Source organism: Prionailurus viverrinus, chromosome D1 (assembly GCF_022837055.1).
Source record: "Prionailurus viverrinus isolate Anna chromosome D1, UM_Priviv_1.0, whole genome shotgun sequence".
Taxonomy (NCBI): domain Eukaryota; kingdom Metazoa; phylum Chordata; class Mammalia; order Carnivora; family Felidae; genus Prionailurus; species Prionailurus viverrinus.
Window position 1 is genome coordinate 61,529,302 of NC_062570.1, and position 15,653 is coordinate 61,544,954.

General features: G+C 37.8%; 1 protein-coding gene across 1 annotated transcript; it reads right to left on the minus strand.

The window, feature by feature from the left end:
- Positions 1 to 7,647: 7,647 nt before the first annotated feature.
- Positions 7,648 to 15,653, minus strand: LOC125146479 (olfactory receptor 51G2-like). Its single transcript, XM_047823213.1, has 2 exons — positions 15,503 to 15,653; positions 7,648 to 8,642 (listed from the first exon to the last, which is right to left on the minus strand). Exons 1-2 carry the CDS (start codon positions 15,651 to 15,653, stop codon positions 7,648 to 7,650), a joined length of 1,146 nt encoding a protein of 381 aa, XP_047679169.1.

Here is a 15,653-nt window from a genome sequence, read left to right on the forward strand (position 1 = left end):
CTCGCTTCTCCTTAGGTGATCCACTTCAGGAGGGGCCCTGTGGCAGCGGGAGGGAGTCAGATCCGCTGCTGGAGGTTTGGCTCCGCAGAAGCACAGAGTTGGGTGTTTGCGTGGAGCGAGCAAGTTCCCTGGCAGGAACTGGTTCTCTTTGGGATTTTGGCTGGGGGATGGGCGGGGGAGATGGCGCTGGCGAGCGCCTTTGTTCCCCACCAAACTGAGCTCTGTTGTCCGGGGGCTCAGCAGCTCTCCCTCCCTTTGTCCTCCAGCCTTCCCGCTTTCCGAGCAGAGCTGTTAACTTATGACCTCCCAGACGCTAAGTCGCGCTTGCTGTCGGAACACAGTCCGTCAGGCCCCTCCGCTTTTGCAAGCCAGACTCGGGGGCTCTGCTTGGCTGGCGAGCCGCCCCTCCGCCCCGGCTCCCTCCCGCCAGTCCGTGGAGCGCACACCGCCTCGCCACCCTTCCTACCCTCTTCCGTGGGCCTCTCGTCTGTGCTTGGCTCCGGTGACTCCGTTCTGCTAATCCTCTGGTGGTTTTCTGGGTTATTTAGGCAGGTGTAGGTGGAATCTAAGCGATCAGCAGGACGTGCGGTGAGCCCAGGTCCTCCTACACCACCATCTTCCGCTTCTCATGTTATTCTTTTACTCATAGAGAACGGGTGCATATAAAACTCCCTGGATTTGGACTCACAAAGAAATGCTAAAATGACAGGAATTAACAAGGACTGTTAATTTTTTACCTCTGGATAAAGGCTATGACTTGCAGTGCAAGGTAATGTAATGCTTGTGTCTTTTTTTTAATTTTTTTTTTGTTTTATTTTTTACAGTTTATTTATTTATTTTGAAAGGGAGGAGGGGCAGAGAGAGAGAGAGAGAGAGAGAATCCCAAGCAGGCTCCACACTGTCAACATGGAGCCTGACTTGGACTTGAACCCACAAACCATGAGATCATGCTTTGAGCCAAACTTGGACACTTAACTGACTGAGCCACCCAGACTCCCCTGTTATGCTTCTCTCTGGACACAATTCACTCCTCAGTTTCTTCCCTAAGTGTCTCATCATTATAAACTGAGGGGCGTTGACATTTTGTTGAATAGTGCCTAATATTCGTAGAAGATAGTGGAAATTTGAATTCCAAAAATCTTGTCTCAAAAATATACAACTTTCTGAGAAACACTGCTGTATTGCCCATACCCTATGGGGCTCTTCGGCTTTACAGACTTTCAAGTTGTTAATGCTGCTTCAAAGCACTAGATGGACAAAGATGGAGTCCTGGAACTGTTTGCACCTGCCCTGAGAAACACTACGTGAACTAAGTCACATCAGTTCTTCAGGGAGGAAAACCAAGAAACAGACTCTTAACCACAGAGAACAAACTGATAGTTACCAGAGGGGAGGTGGGGGGGGGGAATGGGTGAAACAGGTGTTAGGGATTAAGGAGGGCACTTGCGATGAGGACCTGGTGATGTATGGAAAGGTTGAAACTATATACATTGTACCCATGAAACTAATATTACACTGTGTGTTAACTAAGTGGAATTTCAATAAAAACTTAAAACACCCCAGCATCAATGCAGAGTTATTATCCTTTTTAAAAAAATCTCATAGCCTAGGTTGCATTTTATCAATCCTTTAAATCATTTCTTTTAAGACAAGAACTCTAAATAGCTTTTCATCCTGGGAGATTTATTAGTAAATATTTGGTGTTGTCTCTGTTATAATATTGTGTGGGAATTATGAATCATATTTTCAGATTTCCAGTTTCCCTCCTTCCCTCCTTTGCTTACCTCTTCCCTCTTGTCTTTCTTACCTAAATTATTTATCAATTATCTAATACGTGTCTTACATAAATGATGTTTGGGTTGGTAGTTGATCTTAAACTTTACGGGAAATAATTGAGTGATTGTTGGGTAAGGAAAGGGGGCCAGGGATTATTCCCCAAAACTATAGAATATATCATATAAGAGGATTAGAGGCACTGTATACCTCCAGCAAATGTTTTTCTGGTCTCAGAGATCCTCACACGGAGTTTACAACCATATCTAGGATAGCCCATGACTTTTCTTGACTTCCATCCCAAGTATGCATACAACATGATTTAAGGTAAGCTAATGTCGTTGGAGGAGTTTCTATCACTCACCAGACCCCAGGGCAGGGACCCAAGCTCTGTGAATTGTCATGCAGCTTGGGGCTCATGAGGCCCCCTACCTTGAGCATAGTGCCAAGTAAGCAAGTTTATAAAGCATTGGTTCTGGAGGCTCACAACCAATCCCAGTGAGACTCACACCCAATCCTTGTGGTATATGATCTCAACAAGCATCAGATGTTCATGTGCTAATCTTAGTGTGTCTTTGCCAGGCCTCTAGATGAGGTATGATTATACACTTAGAACATGGAGCCAGTCCTTCTTTGAACTTCCTTTCTTCTTTTCCCACTCTAAGACATCCTTAGCCCCTTATAAGATATTTTTTTAATGTTTGTTTATTTTTGAGAGAGACAGAGAGAGACAGAGCATGAGATGGGGAGGAGCACAGAGAGAGAGAGAGAGGAAGACACAGAATCAAAACAGGCTCCAAGCTCTGTGTTGTCAGAACAGAGCCCGATGTGGGGCTCGAACTCCCCAACTGAACCGTGAGATCATGACCTGAGCCAAATTCGATTGCTCAACTGACTGAGCCACCCATGTGTCTTAGCCCCTTAGAAGTAGAAGTTATCACACTGATCCTAGCTTTTTTTGGTCATGGAAACATCTTGTGTCATATTCTGATCTCCAGGACATACAATCTTTATATCCTCCCTGATCCCCCAATTCAGCAGGTTTTTTTCCCTTCAATTGTATATATCTTGGGTGGTGAGAGTTGAGTATCTGCAGCACTATTTTCATGAATGATAACATGACCAAGATTATTTGCACTGATCGGTCTTTGTTACAATAACATACAGCTAATTTTTCCCTAGTGCTTCCCCCTTTTCTCCTCCCTACTTTCTCAAAGTGAGTTTTCAGACTTACTGAGGAATGGGTGAAGGAGATTAAAAAGGATTCACCAGGAACATACGAAAGGGTCCTGGATTTTGTTTTGAAGGTAAAAAGAAGAGTGATATAAGATGCAAAGTTTGGTCATAGTAGTCATGGAGCTGGTCAGGAGTGGCCTGGGAAATTGAAGTAGGGACCAAACTGGGCATGAGGCAGAGGAAACCTCCAGGGGTACCACAACCACTTGCTAGTTCAGTGGTTCACCAAAGCACTCATACAATTCAACAGAAAGTTATACTCACGGCTAAGATTTGACATAACAAAAGACACTGTGCAGGAACAGCAGGAAAAAGGTGTCCATTGTGACATCAAGAGAGGCCACATACAGGCTTCCAACTGTTTCTTCTCTTTCTGCAAGGGTCACTGTAGCCACAAACCTCAGGGACACATGAGAGATGCCTCTGTCCAGAGAAGCCTGCTTGAGTTATGGAGTCCAGTGTTATTAAAGCAAGCCAGTTACATAGGTACATATCTGTTGCATGACCAGTGTGTGTAGACCCCCAAATCAGGCAACAGGTACACATAATAAATTCTATATTTGTCTAACATATGCTACCAACCTAGTTCATATTGAACTACTGCTTTGGCATACATAATAACACTACTACTCAGTAACTATGTGAACATTCCAGAGAATTATTTTTAGAGTTTGGTCAAGGACCACTCATCAACATGTCTACAGAGATATGCAAGAACTGAGTAAAATGGATCTGTTGCATTAACTCTTTTCTTGCAGGGATCTTCTGTGCATTTGCAGGAGTATGTCATGACCATGATCACACTGAACATGGGTTGGAAATGTTTTCATTCAGCATGTGTGAAATATGAATAACTTTTAATGTGACCTAAACATAATTCTAATCCTAGATGACAAAATACAAAAAAGACTAGAAATATTAAATCAAAACTAGGTGGATTCCCATTGTGGATCCTTAAGTGACAAGGAGAATATTTAAGGAAGAGAATATAGCTGGAACAATTGTAATAATTTGCTAGAGAGACAGCAGGTGGTTAAGTAAGAAGGTCATTTATTTTAGGGCATGGAGCATATAATCAGCAACAAAAATTTTGAGCTAGAAAATTATCAAAAAATAATAGTGGTAGCTGTAAGTAAAGACTAACCTGCAAGTGAAGAGGAGCAATGGAAAAGTTTAAATGAGTGTGCAAAATAATCTTTAGATTTTGAGAGCTATTTTCAGTTCTGCTTGGAGTTGTTTGAGAATGAAGACAGGGAAGCCAAGTAGCAGGATGGCTAAATGATCTACTTAATCATTAAGGTCTAAACTGAGGCAGGAGGAGTGGAAATGTAAAAGTGGTGAAAAATATTAAGAGAGTGAAATCTACAATATTGATAAGGGATTGGAAATTACAAGTGAGAGAAAGTGAGAACCATGTGTGGCACTTGGTCTGCATTTTTGGCTAGAGTGAGGGAGTAAAGGAAATTCCACCCACATACATGGAGAACACAAAAGTGGAAGCAGGAAGAAGTAGCAATCGAGGTTGGAGCAGAATGAGTAAGTTCTTTGGCCTTGTTGAGTTTAAGATTTCCATGTAGCGGGGCGCCTGGGTGGCGCAGTCGGTTAAGGGTCCGACTTCAGCCAGGTCACGATCTCGCGGTCCGTGAGTTCGAGCCCCGTGTCAGGCTCTGGGCTGATGGTTCAGAGCCTGGAGCCTGTTTCCGATTCTGGGTCTCCCTCTCTCTCTGCCCCTCCCCCGTTCATGCTCTGTCTCTCTCTGTCCCAAAAATAAATAAACGTTGAAAAAAAAATTAAAAAAAAAATATTTCCATGTAGCATACAAAGGGAATTATCCCAGAGTGACATGTGAACGTATCTGAAATTCAGGAGGGATGCTGAGTTTGAGATTGATATGGCAACATTCATATTCAGGGGGTTAGCAAAAGAAGTGAACACAGAAAATGCAAGGAGTCAAATTATTCAGAGAGATCAGAAAATAAGCAGAAATGAGGGGTGTTAGAGAAGCCAAAAAGTACAGATATTGAATAACAAGTGAGTGGTCAACAGTGTCAATAATTGATGAGAGGTCCGGGGCTGAAAAGACAGATTTGAAATATGTTATTTGATTTGTTATTTAGATTTCTTGATGACTTTTGCCCAAGCAATTTCAATAGAATTGTAGAGGCAAAATTTTGTTATAATGGCGTTGAAGAGGAAATGATTTCTACTTCAGTTAAATTGTTGGCAACTATGTTGTTTGAGGATGCATACTTAAATAGCCCCACTATAAAGAAAAACAATGAAATGAACAGTACAAAAGTCAGCATATTGGTTTAATGCGCTGACAGTGGTGAGGTTATGTTCAGGAAAGGCTGCAGAGAAAATTTAGGTGTTGATAATTTATTATTTCATTCCTTAGGTGATATTTATACAGATACTCATTTAATAAAAATTTATTGAATTGCACATTTATTTCAATGCAACTTTATATATGTACTTTCTATTCCACCATAAAATATATTTAAATTTGACAAGGGGGAGAAAATTAAGACAATTAATGCATATTTTTTCAAGTAGCTTATTTATGCCAAAAAATTTTATTGAAGTGAATTTTATTGAAGTGAATATTATTGAATGGAAGTCAAGGGATGAGATAAGAGTCTTATATAAATAAGGATAGCATGTATAATGAAATTACCCCAGAAGGTTTCTTACAGAGATTGGGGCTGAGTCTGACAATGTTATGGAGATGGGAAGTATTTGCAGAATTCTAGAAACCCCTGCAATACTATTAATGATAATATGTAGGTAAAGCAAGAGGCAGAATTACCTGGAGGAACTGAATCTCTGGAGCTCCCTTTTATTTCCTAAACAACACAGGAATCTTTACATCAGTGAAAATAAATATATCCAAATAACATGTAACTATATGGGCAAATCTCAAAAGCATACATTTGTGACAAAGAATAGTGATTTTTTTTTTTTGGAGAAGATTTAAAACAGTGCTATAAAGCACATACATGCTTATCACATACACTTTTGTGTATGCTTGTTATATACACACACATCCATTTAACATAATAGAACATGGAAAAGAAAGATAAGGAACAGAGTAAAATTGTATGATTACTTTTGGATATTGAGTTTAACATCTATGATTCAGAGAGATGCAAAGAAATTTTGCCTTTATTGTAATTTGTTTTACTTAAAAAATTCTGACTCAATTGAGGCAAAATATTATAATTCAATAGAACCATATAGAAATTGTATGGCTTCTGTATGTTTTTTGTATTATTGTTTGCATCTTTTCATCCTTGAAGCATTTCATAATAATCATAATCATAATATAAACAAAAGGGGAAAGAGAGTAAGGTGGATGGCAAAATGGAGTGTCTCAGATAATATTAAAAGAAACACATTTAGAGATGGACATGTTCGACCATCTTTGAATAAAAGAGATTACATTCTTTTTCTAATATTGGAAGGAAGAATTTTGATGGCATTTCTAGATATAGATTCTTTTATGTATGTGAAAGTGAAGAAAGGGTCTGGTGTGAAGCATAAGTGACTGGAAGAAAGTTGCAGGTATTTGAAATGGCAAGTGTGGATCATGAAAAATGTCACCGAGGGTTTCAAAAATATGCATCCAGACACTGAAAAACCAAATGAATTGAAGATCATTAATTTGTAGCCATTACAGTATGAAAACTCTAGTGTTATTCTTAGGGAGAACTCAAAAGCACAGATGTAAGACTAGAAAATACAAAATATTTAAATTGATTCCAAAGTTAAGTTTACAGTTGACAAGTATTAAAAGAAAAAAAAATGAGTGCTGATGGAGCTTTTCCTGGAATATGTGTGGTCCATAGTGAATAGGAAAGTCAATGATAAAATGATGGCTGTCCTGGACTTAGAGAAAGTGAGGGATTTGGGACTAAAGATCTCAAGCCCAAAGTCCAAATGCGGTGAAGTCAAGGAGTGAACATTCTTGAAAGACAGAATATGATACTACAGATTGACATACTGGATTTAAACATTATACTTTTTCCAAATGATGATGATTTTTAGAGTGTGGCAAGAGAAGTTTCGTACGTCCAATCTAGGTAGAGATTGTTGGTATTGTAAATTTCATGATTTTATAGTTTTTTTAGTAGCAATATTAGATATTCACTTGTTTCCTTCTTTCCTTTACTCCCTACTTCAACAACAATATCATCAATAAAACAAAGCACTATGCAAGCAAGAACTTTGCTTAATTCATATTATATCTTCAGCTCCTCAAAAAGTCAAGGATAAAGTAAGTATTCACTAAAAAGTTAACACCATGTCAAGGTATAGATACAGATGATAAGACCAAGTACTTTGTTCACTCTGTCCAAGATGAACTATAAGACTATAAACTTCTCTGACTAAAATATATGAACCAGTGGACAAAGAAATAATGCAAATAGTTCATTATTTCAGATTTTTATTTCCTGAATAAATTTTATTGTTCAGTGTACATTTGTTCAAATCATAGAATAGAAACAGTTTTAAAAGTTACCCAAACCAATATACTGTATAATTCAGAAGAGTCAAACAGAATCTTTGTGGGCTTTTAGAATATCAGCAGTTCTTTGCTTTCATGAAGCATTCTTTCTCTCTTAGGATCGTGCTCATTTATGTTATAAATGTGACTTGGGATTCTCCTGGTCTTCTTTTGGTGAAGAGTTTCTGAATTTTATCTCGTATCTGCTTGGTTTTCGCTACATACACAACAGGGTTCATCACAGGGGGAATGAGAAAATGCATGTTAGCCATGGTCACGTAGATACATGAGGGAAGTTTGGGGCCGAAGCGGTGCAGTATGGACAGGCAGATCATGGGTGTGAAAAAGAGAATCACAGCACAGATGTGGGAAATGCAGGTGTTGAGAGCCTTGAGACGGCCACCATAGGATGCAATGCTCAGTACAGTTTTAAGTATCAGGACATATGAAAAGAGGATGAAGAGAAAATCAAGTCCCATAGTGGATAGCACCACAAACAGTCCAAAGATGCTGTTGATCCTGGTGTTGGAACAAGAGAGCTTTATGATATCAGGATGCAGGCAGTAGGAATGAGATAGTACATTGGAATCACAGAAGCACAGCGTCCTCAAGAGGATGGGGAGAGGCACCTGCACAGTGAATGTTCGCACTATAATGGCCAAACCTATCCTGGCAATTACACCGTTGGTGAGAATGGAAGAATAGTGCAATGGACGAGAAATGGCCACATAGCGGTCAAAGGCCATTGCCAGTATGATAGCTGACTCAAAATCCTGGAAGGTGTGAATAAAAAACATTTGGGTGAAGCAAGCAGAGAAGGTGAGCTCTCGAGCATCCAGCCAGAAGATCCCCAGCATTGTGGGGAAAGTGAAAAGGGACAGACCCAGATCAGAGACAGCTAGCATGGCCAGGAAGAGATACATAGGCACATGGAGGGTCTGGTCCTTGCAGATAACTGTCATGATGGTCATGTTGCTCACCAAGGTAATGAAGAACATGGCACAGAAGGGTATGGAGATCCAGATGTGCACAGCCTCCAGCCCAGGTATGCCTGTCACCACAAAGGTGGAGACTATGGATGTGGTGCTATTGGTGGGCAATATAATGCCAGAGGTGCATGCCTTTCCTAGAACAAAATTTATTGACTCAGTCACAGATGTTAAAATTTGACTTGAACCTTTGACAACTCATAATACACCTTACTTTAAATTGACCCTTAGTTGTCTCTAATATGAGATTAAATGCTGTTTCCCAACAGAGCATCTAAGCCTCTAGACTAACAAACAAGACCTGCTTTTTTTGATCAAATTCCCTAGATATTGTAGCTTTATGAAGGAAAAATGAGGAAAAAAAAGTATCATTGGTATTTAGTTTATCTAAGTACTTTAACTGATATGTTTGTTATAAATAAATAAATAATAAAAATCCAAAGTATATGATATATTCAATTAAATTTCTTTAAAATTTTTTTTTCAACGTTTATTTATTTTTGGGACAGAGAGAGACAGAGCATGAACGGGGGAGGGGCAGAGAGAGAGGGAGACACAGAATCGGAAACAGGCTCCAGGCTCTGAGCCATCAGCCCAGAGCCTGACACGGGGCTCGAACTCACGGACCGCGAGATCGTGACCTGGCTGAAGTCGGACCCTTAACCGACTGCGCCACCCAGGCGCCCCTTAAATTTCTTTTAAAAATCCATGCAAATTCATACTTGTTACTGTAATTACAGTGGTACATCATTCCTGGGTATTTCTTACTGCCTTAGACTACCTTGATCCATATTAGACAAAGCTACTTAAACTGTAGTTCTTGGCACATTTTGATATCCTATTACTTCTCCAGTGAGATGAGTGCAGAAATTTAAATAAACCTTTGACTTAAAGGTTTATTTTAAAGCCTGGGTGGCTCAGTCGGTTAAGCATCTGACTTCAACTCAGGTCATGATCTCTCAGTTTGTGAGTTTGAGCGCTGCAGTGGGCTCTGTGCTGACAGCTCAGAGCTTGGAGCCTGCTTTGGATTCTGTGTCTCCCTCTCTCTCTGCCTCTCCCTGCTCCCTATCTGTCTCAAAAATAAATAATAATTTAAAAAAGTTAAAAATAATAAAAAAGTAAAATAAATCTTTAGAAACTTTTGCGTTAATTGACATAATGTATCTATGCTTTAATTTAAATAATTTAATTTAATAATACTAATTATTATTAGTATATAATAATAGGGTTATTATTGCATGTATTTGCAATATATGCATATATGCATATATTGCATATATGTTGTGTACTTCTCTAGTTCAGGAATACGTTAAACCCACTCACTTTTCTTTGGCTCAGTAGCATTGTCCAACTGTTTCAGGTTCTTGAGGGAAAACAAATTAGAGATACTTTCACAGAAAGAAACACCTCTAGATTCCTGTAGTTCCTCGTATTACAGGCTAGAGTGTCTCTACTCACTAATTTATCCATAGTCTCTTTGTTCTTGGTCTTTTCCAAATGCAAGTAAACTATATCTTCTCTCTTACCTGACATCTCAAAGTAGAGTGTTTGCTAAAGTCCTGCAGGGGCAGCTTTCTCTTCCATGTCCAAAATCAAGAGTCCTATGACCTGGTTTGAGCTTCTTTATTATTCATGCAGCTATCTCACGAGGATATAATCTCCTAGGAAGCTCTAGTCTCTTCTTGATTTATTTATTTTGAAAGTTTTAATTTATTTATTTTAAGAGAGAGGGAGCACACACACATGGGAAATGCAGAGAGAGAGAGAGACGGAGAGAGAAAATCCAAAGCAGGCTCCACACTGTCAGCACAGAGCCCGATGCAGGGCTTGAACCCACGAAATGTGAGATCATGATCTGAGCCATAATCAAGAGTCTGACAGTCAGTTGACTGAGCCACCAGGTGCCACTTTTCTTGATTTAAAGTCCATTCTTCATTGTTTCCTAGGGAAGCTCCAGAAATAGCCCAAGTACTGGGTACTTTTTTTGCATCAGGTTAATTGAAAACCTCTCATTAAGTCTTGGTGTCATCTCATTTCACTCTGAAGCGAATTGTTTTAATGTAGTATCTACATCTTGGGATTGTTCATGTCTTCTACAATATATTTTGAGATTTCTCAAAATTTAATTGCTTCACAGACATCTGTTTGAATTCTGCTATTGTTCCATTTATACTGTATGTTTCAGAAACCCTATAGAATATATGTAGAAATTACCTTGGAATTCTGAAATTATAAACTATATAAACTTTCCCATCATCATTCCACACTACCCCTACACACACCATGCACCTTACACATAACTGCATGTCAAGGACATTTTTTTGTCATGTAGTTTCACATAAACATATGGACTTTCAGGCTAGCAGAATGCACAGATTCAATGGCATTCAACAGGAGTAGTCAAACTTCCACAAATTCCACAAAATAGCATTAGACCCTCCTTGTGATGAATCATGTTAAGGAATTAAAAAAAACACTTTTATGTGTCTTTTATTATTTACTTTCTCACATAAAAAGCCATATATTCTCCTCACTTCAATTAGCAAATCATGTTCAGTTTGAACAAGCTGAAATTCAAATATATTAATTTATCGAACCCCCCCGTCAGACAACTAATATGTAGCCAATCTAGGATTCAAAGGTAATTCATGGTCCCCAGCATGTTCTCCCTTTATCAAAATATACTTCAAAAATAACATCAAAGCTATAATTTTTATAAACCTGACTTGTATTGATAAAGTATCTTTTCTCTGATGAAAAATGTTTATTTCCCCTTCTATGGAAGAAAAGCAATCATAATGGAAATCACTTAAGTGCAAAATTGGTTGATCAGCTATCTCCACTGATTCTTCTTGTCCTGAGGCTTTCTATATTCATAATAATGCTGTGAATTGAAGCCACTAATATATATAAATAAAATACCACTGAGAATGATATATTACCCAAAGTAGCTTCCTATTTCCCTGGGTGTTTTTGTCATTATTATTTTTTTAATTTAAAGATAGAAATATTGAAATATAGATTATAATTAATAATCCTTTACTCATTAAAATTTTTTGTGTGACTTAGATTAAAATAAAATAGGTAGTTTCCTGTCTACTCAAAGTTGTGAAGACCTATGACCTTTGAGAAAAAGTATAAGTTAAATGTGGGACTGGGAACCAGAGAAAGAGGTCTTGCATAAATGATTCCTAACATGTGAGGACAGATTCTTAGATGAGGTGTTCAAACTGAAAGTTCAGTCACCTCCAGGAAAAAGAATATTTCTTTTTTTGTATTCTCCTGTTGATTTGTCAGATATATCAAGGCCCAACACAGAGAAGGCGTTAGATAAATCTTACATTAGTATTAACAGATCCAGCAATATGCTATTTATTGAAGATATGCATTGAACAACTTTGTGTGTTAATGTGTTAATGACGGTAGCTGTATTCTTGAGATATAGCTGTGAGAAATGACTATATAAAATGTCATTATGGAATTCATCAATTTAACCTCTCAGGAGCCTTTGAGAATAACTAAAGATAATACATAAAGATGTGTAGAATCTCAGAGTACTAGGTAGTATACACCATTTAACTCCAGCTTTACTAAATGTAAAAATTCCTACTATTCCTATCAGTGAAATGGCAAACAGAACCAAGAACACCTGAATAAACACAGAACATATCCAGACTGTGAACTGAGAATACTTATGTCAACTCTCTTACTTCTGCAGGAACACTTTTGCACAAGGAATTAAAGATGTAAAACAGCAAATAAACCCATCCTTTGTTTTATTAAATTCCTGAAAATAAATTTATTCAAATAATCAATAGGCAATCTGGGCAAATGGAAATTATTTGAGAGAAATTGATTGCTCACATAGAAAAACAGCTTAGGTCCTTTATCGAACAACAGTTTATTTATCAAGATGGCTTTCACTTTCCAAACCACATTATTTCTACCCTAAACTATTATGCCATGAGATTTATATATTGCCATTCAGTTTCAACCTTCAAAAAGATATCTCAGATCTTGGGTCCGGATCCCAAAACCCTAGAAATATCCCAACCTGACCACTTTCTTCTGAAGTACTACTGGAAATATGTCAAAGTAGTGTTCTCTATTAGTTCAATTAGTAAGTTATGGATCTAGTTTATACTTGGTGTCCTACCATGGCTTAAGACCCCATAATTCATGAATCTCCTGCTTGGAGATATCCAAGATGCAACATGAGGTAAACCTCATGTTGTGCCTGGTCTCTGACTTCTTAACACCGAGTTTCAAATTACTGAGATTATATTTCATCATGAATAAGGAACACTTGTTTTTATGCAATCCTTTCACATTTGCTTCCGTTGGTGCAAATTTGCCTTATTAATAGACATACTTTTGTTTGTCTTTCTGTTGTTATTGCTAATTTGTGTGTTTAATAAGTTTCACGTGGGTGAAGGCAACTCCACAACTGATAAGTCTGTCCTTGAGATGGCTGCAAGGACTGATGAAGACAGAAGGCCTCCACAGTACAGCAGACTTAAAGGAGCAATTTTGCCTTGAGTGACCAAAAGGATTAGGAGAACTTGTCTCAGCTCTTTTCCTATTTACCATGGGAATCTGGTTGGGGAGAGAGAGCTCTTCTTTTAGTGTTCTATCTGCCAGGAATTGCATATTTATTAAATCTTCAGTTTAGATAGCCAGTAACTAAGGACCCAAGACACCAGGTGCATGAACAATTTAATTTCCCAAGTATTATCAGGCATATATTGATTTGTCTCATTCCAAGTGTTTTCCTCTCCATGACAGATTATGCATCTTAACTGTAGCTGTGCTAAAACTCTCATTAGTGTGCCTGTCTTTTCAAACGGCATATTTATACCAAATATAATTTATAATGACTTTGGCCTCTTTGGGAAAGTCTCAGTGTGAAAAATTGTCTATTTGAGAAGTGCCCTAAAATAAAAAAGAAGTAAAATGTGAACTTGTGACTTGTTTAAGGAAGCTTCCAAAAGGAATTCAGGCAGGATTGTTAGACTAGGTTATTAGCATAAATAAGTAGACAAAATTTTACAGAGAACTTTAGTTTATGAAAATATGATCTAGTCCTCCCATATACATCAATCAGTTGATATATTGGTAGAAATTACAGTTGAAAAATTTGATTTTGAAAAAATTGAGTTTTACTGTCTAATATTACCCAGAATAATCTTAGATGCAAATATTTTGACACAGTGAAGGCAGAATCACAGTGGAGGCAGGACAAGGATATAAAAACATGAAAAGGTTTTGAGGGTGACTCTGAATGGGGTCCTGGTTTAGAAATTTGGATTTAATGATGTTCCCCAATCAAGTGCCTACATGGACTCAAATTTTCTGAAAAATAGTTTGCCTTTATTTTAAATATAAAGATAGAACTGAGATAATAGGGACTCTAAAAGTATCTATTTGAATATTTTGAAATACGAATTTAAGTAATTTACCAAAGAATTTTCACACATGTCCAATAATACATAACAAAGATCATACCTTACTAATAATCAATATAACAATGCAAATTAAGGGAATAACAATACACTTTTTTTTCCCATTTGGTCTAGTATGTTAGGAAATTTAAGAGATTGGCAAGTGTGAAGGAAAAGAAGTCAAATCTTTATACTTCTCTGGATGTATATTTATTTAACATTTTTGAAAGGAAGCTAAACAGGAATTAAATATGTACTAAGATGGTATAATTATTCATATTTGTGAAACATAAGCAGTCTAAAAATCAGAGAGGTGCTTAATATATTACATTCTTATTGTGCAGTATTAAGTATCATTTATTTATTTATTTTTTAAGGAGGCTTCATGTCCAGCATGGAACCCTGTGTAGGGCTTAAACTCATGACACTGAGATCAAGACTTGAGCTGAGATCAAGAGTGTGACATTTAACCTACTGAGCCACCCAGGGTCCCCAATATGAACTATGTTTTAAAACTCAGAGGGACATTTTTTGTACTGTCATGGAAATATGCCTTTGATAAATCCTTGAGAAAAAAAAACACAAGATATAGAAAGATACAGTCTGAAGTCATTTGCTAAATAACTTTAATATATTTTCTTTTTTTAATGTTTCTTTTCTTTTTTTAATGTTTATTTATTTTTGAGAGAGAGAGAGAGAGAGAGAGAGAGAGAACGAGAGAGAACTTGCCCATGTGAGCACACAAGTGGAGAAGGGGCAGAAAGATATTGGGCAGAGGACCCGAAGCAGAAGCCTGATGCGGGGCTCGTGAACTTAGAAATCATTACCTGAGTTTAACTTGGATGTTTAACTGACTGAGACACCCAGGCATCCCGAAATTTATTTTATTTTTTATGCAGAAAGATAAAGTTAGACAGTTTTGTTTTGTTAACTCTGGGGAAAATAGTTGTTGTAATAAATTACATGGAAAAAAGTTTTGACAGCATGCAAGTATTTATTTGTATTAAATACTTTTTTTAAAAAAATAGTTTATTTATTTTGAGAAAGAGATAGAGAAAGGCAGAGAGAGAGGAGAGAGGGAAGGGAGAGAATCCCAAGCAGGCTCCATGCTGTCAGCGCAGAGCCCGATGTGGGGCTCGGGAACCCATGAACTGTGAGATCATGACCTGAGTCAAAATCAAGAGTCAGATGCTGAACTGACTGAGCCACCCAGGAGCCTCTGTATTAAATACTTTTAAGTAGTTATTATTCTATTTGCTAAGAAGCTTAACATTTCCTAAACAGCTGATCTTGTTTAAACATAGTTCTGGTTTACATGTTCTCACTCCAGCTTGCTTTTCATATAACAAAGGAAGAAATTGCTCAGATCCACTGTGTTCAAATAAAAATGAAAGCTTTTGGTTTCTCCAGTACAAAAAGATGCTCTATGGTGTACAATATCTAAAAGATGCTTCCTCCTTTTTCAGATCCCTTGGGGTGAAAATAAATTTAAGCTTCTTAGCTAGGGGTTGGGAGCCCACAGTGCCTTTTAAATCTCAGCAGAGCTTTCTGGGTACTTGGGAGACCTTCTCTTGTTGGCCTGTAAGCTACCATTAAACGACCAAGCCTTTGAAGTAAAACTGCTTCCGCACACAGAGCTGTGGGGTTTTGTGTCTTCCAGGAAGGGACAGTCCTGCCAACAGACACATGGGAAAGTGAAAAGGCCAT